The sequence below is a fragment of the Kogia breviceps genome, chromosome 8 (genome assembly GCF_026419965.1).
Source record: "Kogia breviceps isolate mKogBre1 chromosome 8, mKogBre1 haplotype 1, whole genome shotgun sequence".
Taxonomy (NCBI): Eukaryota; Metazoa; Chordata; class Mammalia; order Artiodactyla; family Physeteridae; genus Kogia; species Kogia breviceps.
This window is the reverse complement of record NC_081317.1, coordinates 3,732,380-3,746,414: the sequence shown is the minus strand read 5'-3', so window position 1 is coordinate 3,746,414 and position 14,035 is coordinate 3,732,380. Positions and strand designations below refer to the sequence as shown.

Here is a 14,035-nt window from a genome sequence, read left to right as displayed (position 1 = left end):
GTTAAAGCAAGTTCTTTAGGTTGAAAGAAACTGATATCAGATGGATCTTGGATCTAAACAAAGGAGTGAAAAGTGTTGCTACTGAGTATATATAAAAGCTCTTTCCCCCCCATATCTTGACTTGAAAAAATGACTGTTTAAAGCAAAAATAATTACAATATACTGTAGGGTTTATAACGTATGTAGAAATGAAACGTATGACTACAATTACACAAAGAACTAGAGCAAGGTGAAGGGAAATACACTGCTGTCAGGTTCTTGTGTTAATACATGAACAGGCATAACATTAATTCAAGATAGACTGTGATAAGTAACGGATAATAGTTAACCCCTGGAGCAACCACAAAGAAAATAAAGCGAAGAGATATAGCCAAAAAAGGCAACGGAGGAAATAAAATGGATTACTAAAAACAATAGTTGATCAATCCCAAAGTTGGCAGGAAAGGAGGAGCACAGAACAGATAACACAAGTAGAAGACAAAAAACCCAACCATATAAAAAATTACTGTAAATGGAAATGGACTAAACAATTAAAAGGCAGAAAATGTCGGGCTGAATTTTTTTTTAAAGCAATTACATGTTGTATCCAAGACACATATTTAGAATATAAGACACACAGTTAAAAAAAAAAAAAAAGAATAGAGTATATACTTATCAGACAAAGTAGACTTTGAGAATTTACTGGAGAGGTAGAGGAGCATTTCCTAATGATAAAAGAATGATTTCATCAAGAAGAGATAACGATCCTTAGTGTATACCCACTTAACATAGCTTCAAATTACACGAAGCAAAGACTGGCAGAGAAATAGAGAAATCCACAGTTAAGAGTTGGCGATTTTAACGCACCTCTCTCAGTTACTGAAATAACAAGTAGAGAGAAATCATTAAGGACGCAGAAGAAATGAACAACACTATCAAACATCTTATCCCATTGACATGCTTAGAGCACAATATCCAACAAAACCAGAAAATACATATTCTTTTCAAGTGCGCATGGAATTCACCAATAGGGAGCATATGCTGGTCCACAAAAAGTATCCATACATTTCAAAGGATTGAAATCATATAGGATATGTTCTTTGACCAAAATCGAATTAAAGAAACAAAGGGAAAAAAAAATCTGGAAAATTCCCAAATAGTTGGGAAGTAAGCAATACGCTTCTAAATAATACATGGGTCAAAAAAGAAACCACAAAGGAGATTAGAAAATACTTTGAACTGAGTGATAAAACGTAACACATTACAATTTTGTGAGATGCAGCTAAAGAAGCGTTTGGAGAAAAGTGTGTAACATTAATGTTTACATTAGGAAAGAAGGGTTTAAAACTCCTGTCTATAGCCACCTCATTCTGCAAGATCCTATGAAGACAGTACTGTTAACGGACTCTGCTCTTCCTAGAGGTTCCAAGTACTAAGGCTTTAGACACACATGACCTGGGACAGTGTTGCGAGGAGCCCCGCCTCACCTCATTCCTTCCCCCAGCAGGGCCCACGTCCATCCTGAAGGGCCTCTCTTATTCTTTCTACATGTTCCCTATCTGTGTACCAAATAACACGTACTGCATAGAGCAAGCACTCAGTGAGTAAAATTAATAGTATTTTAATAAAATGCTTCATGGTTGTTTCTCGTTAGAAAATTCATGCTCGGTGCAGGGGGGAAAGAAAGTCAGAATTGTGTAATACGTGATTCTACAGAGACAACCAATTTGGTATATGGATGTTCCTTCAGCTGTTTTCTTGAACATAGACTAACACACTTTTTTGAACAAAAATGAGACCATTCAGGCTTCCCTGGTGGCGCAGTGGATTAGAATCCGCCTGCCAATGCAGGGGACACGGGTTCGATCCCTGGTCCGGGAAGATCCCACGGGCCGCGCAGCAACCAAGCCCGTGCGCCACAACTACTGAGCCTGCGCTCTAGAGCCCACGAGCCACAGCTTCTGAGCCCGCGAGCCACAACTACAGAAGCCCATCCCGCAACAAGAGAAGCCACCGCGATGAGAAGCCCGCGCACCGCAATGAAGAGTAGCCCCCGCTCGCCGCAACTAGAGAAAGCCCACGCGCAGCAACGAAGACCCGATGCAGCCAAAAATAAATTTTTTAAAAAAGAGAGACCATTCCCTCAACACTGTTGAGTGCCTTGCTTTCCACCCCGCCCCGACGTAACCATACCTCACGGACATCGAGTCACTTTACAGCCCATGATAGACAGGAGTCTTTCAATAAACCTTGTTGGAGTGAATGCTGGTTATTTGTTTGGAGATGTATTCCCACAACCGAGAGGTTCATAAATGTGGAGATAAGACCCAAGGCAGGGGACGGCCAGGGGGGGCCGGGCTGTAGGGGGGCTGGGCGGGCAGCTCCTGGAGCTTTGGGTGCAGACAGGCCTCTGCAGAGAGACCCCAAAGGACAGCTCAATGCTTGCCTCTGCAGACCACAGGTCCCCTAAACAGGTTTACGGAAATCTCATGATGTCTTGCATTTCTCAAGAACACCTTTGAGAAATGTCCACTTTCTGAGCTAGTCTCCAAATGCTCAGTTATTGAAAAGAGGCCCCAAATGGCTCTTCTGCTACAAAAGCAAAAACCAGGGTGAGCTTTTCTATTTTCATTTTTGGAGAAATCTAGGCAGGTAATTTCATTTCTTTATGATTGGTGCGCTGGAAACAATTTAAATTTAAAAATGCTTTTCTTGAATGGGAGTGTCTGCATAAACAAACTTCGGCACAATGACAATTATTTAGATTAAGCTGTGCACTATATTAAGGTGTCACTGTTGTGTTTTTCAGACCCTCCCTCTCTGCCACTAAGGCTCTTCTCACTGTAACTCTTCATATGTCTTCACATAACAGTAAGCGCAGGCACTTAAATAAATGTGGGTGTGGCCACAAGTAGACTACAAAGTCATCCCTAACCACAGCTGGCATTTTATTCTTTTTTTTTTTTTTTTGCAGTACGCGGGCCTCTCGCCATTGTGGCCTCTCCCGTTGCGGAGCACAGGCTCCGGACGCGCAGGCGCAGCGGCCACGGCTCACGGGCCCAGCCGCTCCGCGGCACGTGGGATCCTCCCGGGCCGGGGCACGAACCCGCGTCCCCCGCATCGGCAGGCGGACTGGCATTTTATTCTTTTTTTGCGGTATGCGGGCCTCTCACTGTTGTGGCCTCTCCCGTTGCGGAGCACAGGCTCCGGACGCGCAGGCTCAGCGGCCATGGCTCACGGGCTCAGTTGCTCCGCGGCATGTGGGATCTTCCCGGACCAGGGCACGAACCCGTGTCTCCTGCATCGGCAGGCAGATTCTCAACCACTGCGCCACCAGGGAAGCCCATGGCATTTTATTCTTATAAAATATACTCTTAAGAGGTAAACTCGGAAGGCGAAGGGATTATTTGAGTAATTCCATGAAAAATAAAACTGTTGATACAAGCAAAGCATTTTTTATCCTCAAGTATCCAGGTGATTTTTCCATACTAATTAAATCAGAATACTACTAGTTAGTATTTTTACTAAAATACTAATACAACTATTAGTGGTTTTTTTTCCGTACTAGTCAGAATAATTGCTCAGTTCCCCACCTTCAATCTATGGGTATGATATTTGTCATTGATTCCTGGCTGGGAATCTCAGTGGCTTTGGAATTTTAAGCTGGAGGAGACCTAATTGAAAAGCATTTTTATTCAAAACTTGATCTTTCTGGGGTGGTATGTATATATTTGTGCATGTCAGTATACATGTATATCTGTATGCTGTACATGTATCATTTGCGGGCATATACGTGCATATTTCTATATTTGGGGGTGCAGGTCTCATGTCTCCTGCTTAAATAAAGTAGAGGTTATTGAGGCTTCTGGAGCACTGAAGTGGGAGGGGGTCAGTGCCTTTACCTCCCTCCAGTGCTGTGTGTCTGCTACAGCCTCCCTTCCAGCCCTTTATCCTCCTAAAACCAGGCTGGCATCCAAGACCATCCGGGACCACCCCAGGAAAGACCTGGAGGGCTAATTTCAATATTTTCTCTCTTCCTGGTAAAATATTTATTGAAACTGTGCTGAGCCAGAAGTCTTCCTCCGGTTCAGAAACTGTTTGTCTGTAAACACACTGACCTGGGTTGAGGAACCAAACAAGACCGGAGAAAATAAATAAACAGCAGGTCCACATTATGCAAGAACTCCGGCTTCTGGGGAGACTGCAGGGGCAGGATGGAGGTGCCTCTGGGGCAGAGCACAGAAAAACCACTGCACCAAAGGACATACAAAATGATGACCAGAAAACGTTCCAGCTCTTTGGGCTGCGGGCGTGTTTTTATCGGTTAATGTTTTTATGGCCATGTTCTTTGGGAGGCAAAAACCTTATCCCTGCAAAGATGGATTAAATGAAAATTGTTCGCAGCAGAGAGCAAGAAAGAGAAGTGATGCCCATCTCCTCGCCGCTCCCGTAACACGGGAAGGTCTGGGAGGGCAGGAAGCGGGGGAGGCTCTAGAAGCCGGGCGGCCGCCGGGGCACTCACCGTTGACGAGGCCGTATTTCTGGGCCAGGAGGGCGGCCTGCAGACTTTGCCCGCTGCCCACGGGCCCGCAAAGCAGCACCCTCGGGGTGAACGGGGCGTTAGATCGATGGATGGTTTGGACATAGGCCAGAGCTGGAACGAGAGAGGTTGGGAGGATAATGAACCAGGGTCCTAAAGAAAGGGAACCAGCTTACGACACCTCTGCCTGGGCTCTTTTAACGGCAGTAATTATTTCTCTCTTTTACAGCTCCGTGGAAACCCTCTGTGAATCTGCCAGGTAACCACAGGGTGAAGCTGCGGGGAAGGAATTACCCTTCAGGCCTGGGCCCCGAGGCAGGAGGGGACAAGGAGAGGCACAGAAGCCACCCTCCGAGCAGGGCGCTGCCCTGGATCCCTCTGACACGGCACAGGGGCCGCGCTGCCCTCCTGGTCCAAGGACGGCTGGCTGTGTGGTTTGGGGGCTGGTCCCGGGACATAGAACACACGCTGAATACGGGGTTAGGGTGTTTCCAAATTGAATCCGGGCTGAGCCTCACCCTGAAGCCCCGGGCCAGGCCGACCTCCTAGAGTCAGACACGGGCTTTGATAAACACCACAGGCCACGCGGGGGCCTCGTGCTCGGGGACTTCTAAAGGCCTTCGGCACTGGTGGAGAATAACCTGCAGCCGCGCTCCAGTGTCACCAGCTTTATTGCAAGTCTCCAAAGAGGCAGTGATCAAACGGGCCCCGGGAGTGGGCAGATGTAGCCCTGGCCCGGGGTGCCCCTGGCATCTGAGGAACCAAGAAGTAGGGAGACAGGGCTGAGGCGCATGCGCCGTGGGGGGCACTGGATGCCCAAAGCCACTGAACATCGAACCAGGTCACCTCCCTCGCGAGTGGAGGGTAGAGGAGGGGGCACGGGCGGGCTGAGGAAGCCGCTGACGGGCAGCCACTCGGCACCTGGGCAAGGGCAGCGGCCCGCCCGCTGAGGCCGAGGGCGGGGGTACCTCCTCCTCAGCACCCCCTGCATCCGGAGGGGGTCTCCCTCCCCGGCCCCCGCCTCCTGCCCGGGACCCGGGACCATCCTGCACAGGTGCCGGGGTGCCTGAAGTCAGCGTGCTGGCCCCTCGCCCGGGATGGAATCCATCCGAAGACAGGAAGGTGTCCCCGGGCACCACCCTGAAACCCACGACAGGTGTGCAGGGGCTTTTTCCAACCTTGTGCTTGACGTCGGGGCACCTCCCCGGCCTCCGCCCACCAGGTGCCGTCACGCTCCCTAGCCGTGACAGCCACACACGTCTCCAGACATTGCCACGTGTCCCGGTGTGGCGAGAGGGCAAAATTGAGAACCACTGGGATACGTTCACTGGGCAAATTTTGAACTCTCAAATCTTTGTGGGATTTTTTCGATTGGCAGGGTCATTAGAGTTACTACGATTCCCCTCTGTTTTGGAACTAAAGGCACAGGTAAGTTACCCGTCTTCAAGGTCAAGACGATAACCAGCATCATCACGGCCGAGATGCGTTTGCTGCTGAGCTAAACTCTACCAGCCTTACCTCATCTGACCCGTGCACGGCCCCACGAGGGATGTGCTTTTCTCGTTCCGATTTTACAGGGAGTTGGCACGGCTGGGGCATCTCTCCCAAGCCCACTGCCATGGGTAACACTTTCCATCAGCGAGACGAGCCCGGAGGAAGAGATGAAGATACAGACAGCAAGGCTGTCTGTATCCTCAGACCTTCCAGGATGCAGCCCATCTGAAGAGCGCAAGTACTGCCAGCAAAGCAGCCTGCTTACAAATGACGCTTAATTTACAGTAAATAACCAAGTTAATTAGAAGTAATGATTCCCAGGACGGTCTCCACATCTAATTATTCTTTTTAAAAACATGTGGCTGCTGGATGCACTGCAGAGATATTTAAAAAACAACACAGAGAGAATTTTGCATTCCAATTTTCAATTTATCTCTCTGCATTATTAATTAATAATAATTAATATTCAGACACCCACATTTTTATTTACAATTTCGGGCATGAATTCTTTATGAACGATCACATGAACTTTTAAATTTAATTAAGTAGTTTGGAAGTAATTAATGTGTAAATTCAGAATCGTGGCATAAGATAAATGTTGTGGTTGTTTATCTTCGGAGTGCAGTGTTTGCTACTAAAGACTCTTCCAAGATGCGAAACCACTGGAAATTTATAAGGCATCCACAAGCCTGGCATTCTTCAAAGTAGCATCACTCTCCAGACATGCCCCCTCGTATACCGACCCCCTTCGGAGGGTGAGGCTGTGCCGGCTCGGGCTCTCGCTCTCGGCAAAGCAAAGCCGCTCAGACAGCAAGGCCACCAGCAGGTGGGGGCCGGTGGGAGGGCCGGTCCGGGGAGCTCAGAACAACCTCCCCACCAAAACTAAACTTCTCTTGAAGAGATTTGAGAGAATGTACCAAAAAAGGGCATCGTAAACCGTCAAGTGTCTTAAAATCCCTGCGGAGGTATTTTTATTGTGTCAGGCACCAGCATCGCACAGGAGGGGATGGATGACTGCGTGTGGAGACAACCGAAGCTCAGCAAGACTTAAAACATGAGGGAGCTCCCTGGCGGTCTGGGGGTTAGGACTCCACGCTTTCACTGCCAAGGGCCCGGGTTCGATCCCTGGTCGGGGAACTAAGACCCCAGAAGCCGCAGGGCGTAGCCAAAAATAAAAATCAAATGAAATAAATAAAAGAAAAAATAAGTTAAAAGAAAACTAAAAATGATCAATGCAGCTGCTTTGTGGGAGAACACTTCTAACTCTCCTTGTCTTTCGGGACCGGATGTTGGATCCTGACGATAGCAACGTCCGATGTTTACTGAGCCGTTCTCTGCACCAGCTACTGGGCTCAGGGCTGCGGATCCCTGCGTTGCAGGATCTCACGGAGCCCTCACCTAAGTCCGTGAGGAAGGAAGGACTTTTGTTCCCATTTTGGGAATGACAGAACTGAGGCTCAGAGAGGTTAAGAGAGCTGCCGCACACTGCACAGCGGATGCGTGGTGGGGCTGAGGTCACCTGGCTCCAAAGTCTCGGGGCTCAACGGTCACACCCCTGACCCCCAAACAGGCCTCTTTCAGCCCATTTCTGGGAAGCTGCTGTGAACATCTGTTCCTGTTCCCAGCGGCAGGGCTGTGCCCGCATGCGACTGCCTACCCCTGCCCTCAGTGGGCTCAGGACACCCGAGCTGCGTTGTGGTTTGGGGGGTTTCGTGGCGCTGCTGGGCTTGGTTTGTACGATTGTCTGTTTGAGTGTTTATAAATTTTCTCTTCCTCCTCCTCCATCCTCAGGGCAAGACTTCTTGCTGCATGTCCCTCCCACCCGGCCCCCACCTCTCCTCGCCCCACCGCGTCACTGTCGAGTCCGCCGACCACGCGGGCTGTAGAATACGAGCCCGGGGCCTCAGAGGACGACACCCCCAGGGACCCCAGGCTCGTTTCTGGGCGGGGACCTTGGGCCTTCCGCGACTTGACTCCCGGGCTCCCGGGCCCACCCTGCACGCGGGACGCTGGCATCCCTGCCAGAAGGAGTGACCCCAGGATGAGAAGGGTCGAGGGTCCACCCGGGTTTACCCTGGTAGAGGACGTCCACGCACGGCTGGTCGGCAGCGATGACTTTCAGGATTTTGGGGTACGAGGGGAGGAGCCTGGCGACGTTCCTGTGATACGCCAGCAGCCTCCGCGCCGTCTCCCCTCCCGAGATGCCTGCTGGCGCTATCAGTCGCTTCTGGACTTCGGACTCGGGGGGCCAGTGGAAGGTGGTGTGATAGATCTCTGCGAGAAGAGGGACACGTGGAGAGCTGCCCGCCCCACCTGGGGGCAGAGCCCGCGGCCCCGCCCCGGCAGCACCGCCCGCGGCCCGTTGCTGTTCACAACAACGAAGCGGTGAGGACGCTGCGCGCGAGGGGGAGGCCGGCCGTGACCTTCCGAGCGCTTAGGCTGTGCCGGGCTCCCATCCCCGGGCTCCCATCGCATCCCGACGGTGACCCGATCGCAAGGCAGGGCTCAGCGTTTCCGTCCTCAAGTGCAGGTGAGGAAAGAGAGTCTCGGGGACACCGGGCAACGTGTCCCACGTCACACAGCTAGAAGGGGGCGGGGCCCCAAAGCCGGGTCTGCCTGCTGCCCGAGGCTGGGAGTAAGTGCTCGGCGAGGGGTTCGGGCAGCGCTGCTTCCAGGATTCCCTGTGAGACCCCCACGGGGCGGCGGGGTGGAGGTGGAGGCGGCCGTACCTCCTGTCTGAGGGTCGATTCTCTTCCCCAAATTTCTCTCGAGCAGGACCGTGTCTGGAGCGCTCAGCACGACTGGGCGGAGAAGGAGAGAAGCAAAACGAGGCGTGGTGGGCACAGCAGATCTGCTGCTCTACAAAGACGTCAGAACCACCACCGTCTCCCATCCCCAGCGGGTGCCTTAAGAGAGAGGTCAGGACACAGACACGTGATCTCAGGACAGAGGAAGCCCACGCTTGGACGCTTCACCCGAGCACACGCTTCAGCGTCGTGAGTAACTCCGTGACATCCCTGTGCAGGACGCTTTTGCCCCATTGATTCTTTCCTAAAGAGAGTTTCCCAGATGTGAGACCCCTGAAGCAAGCAACCACCAGGGTCAGAGCACAGGCCCGCGTTTCTCAGAACAAGCCCCGAGCGCGTTTAGCTCCGTGGGAAATTCGGCTGTGCTGTCCTCCTTTCTCCTGCTGGGTCACAGGCCCACCAAACCCCCCTGCCGGACGGTGCGTGGGCGCCGGGGAGCCGCGGACGCAGAGCGGCGCGCTGACTCGCGGGGGCTGCGGGTCCGGGGGGAGGGCAGGCGCGGGTGGGGCTACTCACTGACATGTCTGGGGGAGACCCCGAGGGCCTGCATCATCAGAGCCTGCTCCCGAGTTTCAGGGATGCCGTCCAGAATCCAGCCCTAGGCAGAGAATGCGGAAAGTCACCTATGCTTACTTTTCCAGATTTTTGGGGAACTGCTATAAAAGGAACATCATATACCTTTATAGAAAGACTGGAACTTTTCGGGTCAGAGAAAATCAACGTTTCTGACGGCCGCCTCGCCTCACTTAACAACCCCTCCCCTCTCATAATATCACATCCCCTTCTGAATCTTACGTTTTTAATGATGATCACACCATTCGTATTTTCTGTCCTGATATTTTCCATCCCGTGTTATAACCACCACCGTCTTTTTCCCGTTGGCCCACCTCCTCGCCGGCCATATGACGCGCCACCCACCGAATGAGCTACCTCACTCGCTGAGCCGCGCCCCACGACCGAACGCTTCACCCGCTGAGCGCTCGCACCGTTACCAATAACACCTTAAGAACGTCTCTGTGGGCTTCCCCGGTGGCGCAGTGGTTGGGAATCTGCCTGCCGATGCAGGGGACACGGGTTCGAGGCCTGGTCCGGGAAGATCCCCCATGCTGCGGAGCAACTGAGCCCGTGCACCACAACTACTGAGCCCGCGTGCCACAACTACTGAGGCTGCGCGTCTGGAGCCTGTGCTCCGCAACAAGAGAGGCCGCGATAGTGAGAGGCCCGCGCATCGCGATGAAGAGTGGCCCCCGCTCGCCGCAACTGGAGAAAGCCCTCGCGCAGAAACGAAGACCCAACACAGCCAAAAGTAAATAAATAAATTTAAAAAAAAAAAAAAAAAAGAACGTCTCTGTGCTACACAGCTCTTTCCACATTTCAGATTATTTCCCAAAGGGAGTTTCTCAGATATGAGAGAAATGGGACCACCGAGGGCAAAACAAAAGCCTACTTTTCTTAAGAACAAGTCCCGAACGGAGCATTAAGAGGCCCGGGTTCAAGTTTCTGTTCCTAAGTGAACTCATTAATAGGGCTGAAATCCCTCAGGCATCTTCCTGGATCAGCTGGGGCGCTGGTTTAGAAGATTTGTTTTCATTAAGCCTTTAAGTCCAATTGTGAGAGTCAGGTGTGGTTGTTGTACACTCTGTGGGCGCACTAAAGAGCTGAGATAATACTGCTGGTCACTGGTAACACCACCGCCCCAAACTAGCCACTGTTAACACTTCGCTGTATCTCCTTCCAGGCTTCACATACAGATATCTTTTCTCCTGGCCGGCGCGCGGGGGGGGGGGGGGGGGGGGGGGGCGCGGGGGCGTGGAGAAAAATCACACTGCACATACTATTTTGTAGTCCGTTCTTTTCATATAGTGAGAACATTGCATGCATATTTTCCCATGTCACAGAATGCTCCTCTCCTGGGAGTTTTCGTAGCTGCCAGGCATTGCATGAAGTGACCTGCCAAACGCTAATGAATCACATCCTGCTGCTCATTTAGCTTCATTCCACTATAAAAAAAACACTATTATTTAGGGACTTCCCTGGTGGTCCAGGGGTTAAGACTCCGTGCTTCCACTGCAGGGGGCGCCGGATCGATCCCCGGTGGGAGAACTAAGATCCCACATGCTGCAGCAGTGTGGGGCCGAAAAACAAACAAACAAAAACTGTCATTTAAAAAGGGCTATATGTACATCTTGAGGTACAGAGAAGATCCTCATGATAAAGTTCTAAAAGTTGATACCTTCCTTTATAACTTTTGACACATTTTGCCACATCACGCTATAAAATTTCCCACCAGTTTCTGAATCCAATGGCAGATCACCTGCTTCCCTGCATCTTTGTCAATGTCAGGCTTTATCCTGGGGGAAAATCTGTCCAGCAAAATAGAGGACACCATAGCTGCTTTAATTTACATCTCTTTGATCACTAATGAGGTTCAATACCTTTTCCATACGTGTATTGGCTATTTGAATTTTTTCTTTTCCAAAATGTCCATTCATGCCGTCTATTCACTCTGCCCTTGGGGTTTTGTCCTCTTATTTGTTTACAGGAGCTCTTTACATATTAAGAATATTAACGCATTTTGGCAACTGCTACCACAGACTCTAAGAAAAACAATGTTGCCAGCATTTTCCACAGTTTGTCTTTTGTGTATGGTGTTGTTTCTGACACACAAGTTTTTGGCCAAATGAATCAGTGCTTTCCTCTTTGGATTCTGGTGTTGTGTGGGTGTATAAAAAGGCCCATGGGCTTCTCTGGCGGCGCAGTGGTTGAGAGTCCACCTGCCGATGCAGGGGACATAGGTTTGTGCCCCGGTCCGGGAAGATCCCACACACCGCGGAGCGGCTGGGCCCGTGAGCCGTGGCCGCTGGGCCTGCGCGTCCGGAGCCTGTGCTCCGCAACGGGAGAGGCCACAACAGTGAGAGGCCTGTGTACTGCAAAAAAAAAAAAAAAAAAAAAGCCCTTGCCACAGCAAAAGCTGATAAGTGTTCACTTGCATTTAAACTGAGTTCTCTCAACCGTTTACTCTTTACACTGAAATATTTAAAAGAGCCACATTTTATTTTGAAAATGATGTGAGCCTTGATCTAATCTGTTTCTTTGTGGATCTCCAACTATCCCACGGTCATCTATGAAATAGCCTGTCCTCTCCCCTCTGAATGTCAACTTTTTTTTAGTCACAGCTACCTGCTGATATGCTGTTGGCTCTGGCATCTTTCTGCCTGTAGACTCTTGTGCCATCCTCACACCACTTGAATTATCGCTGTTTTGTAATTTATTGTTCTATCTAGTAGGAGATGCTCCTCCTCCTTTTTCTTTTTTTCAAAAATTTGTTCCTCCAAGTAGGCAGACAACTATTTTGTCAAGTTCCAAAATATAAATTCTACAAGGCTGGGAATGACATTAGATGTATAGATTAATTTATGGAGAATGGACATTTTTACAATATCAAGTCACAACATTATCTTCCTGGGAATCTCCTGGCAGCCCAGTGGTTAGGACTTGGTGCTCTCCCTGCCGGGGCCCCGGGTTTGATCCCTGGTCTCGGAACTAAGATCCCACAAGCTGTGCGGCCAAAGAAGGCCAAAAAAACCCCCCAAAACCATGATCTTCCCATTTGCTTACGCTGTTCTCTTGTTAATGTACCTCAGCAATAGTCACGCTCAACGATTTCTAAAGTCCTTTCAAATCCTATGAGCCTAGAGTTATACACATATACACTAATGCCTTCAACTTGATGGTCAGATAAAGTAGATAAAGTGAGCTTTGGAAGAGTGAAATAAAGCCACAAATTGTCTCAGGTCTCCATTCTTTTTTTTTTTTTTTTTTTTTTTGGCTCCAGTAGAAAAGGATAGCTTTATTACTTTGTCAGGCAAAGGGGGACACAGCGGGCTCCTGCCTCGAAAAAAAGCCACGTGTCCCCCCTCAAGTCTCCATTCTGTGGTGAGGCGGGGCCAGACAGCCCCAAGTGGAAGCCCAGGTTTCTGATGCGGGCTCCCAGAAGGGGCCCCCGCTCTCAGTCGTCATAAGAACTTGCCTGACGGAAGGTCAGAGGATGGACTGATAGGGTGAGGACTCAGACCCAAGGTCACCCATAACTCATAACACCTGACGTAGAGCACACCGTGTGGTGGAGGGCAAGGAATGCCTTTCTTTTTAAAATCGGGGGGGGGGGGCACGTTTCTTCAATATTAAAATATTTAGGTTCCAACAGCCTCAACTGACAGTTAATAAAAAAAGCTAAACAAATTTACAGAGTAAAGAGTACTGGAAAAATCAGGCATGCTTTCATTAATTCCTTAAATTATGCAGGAGAATGTGCAGCCACGGAGCCCCTGGATTCTAGAACTAATGAAGCAAAAGTGCAAAAAAAATTTTTTAACAGCCTTTTGCTCCCTCAAGTCCTTGTTATAGGCAGCCAGGCGCTGGCTGCAGCTCTTAAAAAGAGCAAACACCTACAGATGCGCGCACCCCTCCAGGAATCAGTGGGCACACGGTCTGAGAGCTCCCCCACTTACAGTTCTGGAAGCCGAACCCAAATGTTCTGAACTTTGGCTACATTCGGACCCCTGTATTTTTTCCTTATTTGGCGGGGAGGGAGTCGGAGCCCCCTGACTGCTTCTTCTAGGACAAGGGCTGGTAATTCTGTTCCGAATCCCTTTTTGAAGCTGAAAGAAGCTTGGAACCCCGCCTTCACTCAGCACTGAGAAAGACCTCTGCTTTTAATATTGCATTAGTGAGCGATCATTATAATCTTGCCCATAAATTTGCAGCTGATATCAGTATGTGGTCCAAAGCTTTTAGAAGTGTTCAGGGGAACAGCTCTCGCCGACTGGAGTAAGCGGGCCTTCCAATTACACAGGAAAAGTGCAGCAAAATGAGGAACATCTCCCTAATTAACTGGCCTCACTGGTGCATCGTTCTGGTTTGGATGTGAAATTTAAGGAAGGAGAAGGTGGGTGGGGGGCGCTCGAAGCGAATCCCAGGCCACCTGCTCTCCGGGTTACTCTTTCAGACTCAGGGAGACGGTGCCATCACCCAGGTGCAAAGAAACGAGGTCCGGGGCTTCCCTGGTGGCGCAGTGGTTGAGAGCCCGCCTGCCGATGCGGGGGACGCGGGTTCGTGCCCCGGTCCGGGAGGATGCCACGTGCTGCGGAGCGGCTGGGCCCGTGAGCCACGGCCGCTGAGCCTGCGCGTCCGGAGCCTGTGCTCCGCAACAGGA

At 50.5% G+C, this 14,035-nt stretch overlaps 1 protein-coding gene across 1 annotated transcript in view; it reads right to left on the bottom strand.

Annotated features, from left to right (window-relative positions):
- AK8 (adenylate kinase 8) overlaps positions 1–14,035 on the bottom strand; it is a 135,624-nt gene that overhangs the window by 78,559 nt on the left and 43,030 nt on the right. The window contains exons 6-9 of the mRNA XM_059071460.2: positions 9,337–9,418; positions 8,743–8,814; positions 8,087–8,287; positions 4,502–4,633 (exon numbers count right to left, since the gene is read on the bottom strand). Of these exons, the coding sequence (XP_058927443.1) occupies positions 4,502–4,633; positions 8,087–8,287; positions 8,743–8,814; positions 9,337–9,418 (487 nt within the window). The remainder of the gene's footprint in view (positions 1–4,501; positions 4,634–8,086; positions 8,288–8,742; positions 8,815–9,336; positions 9,419–14,035) is intronic.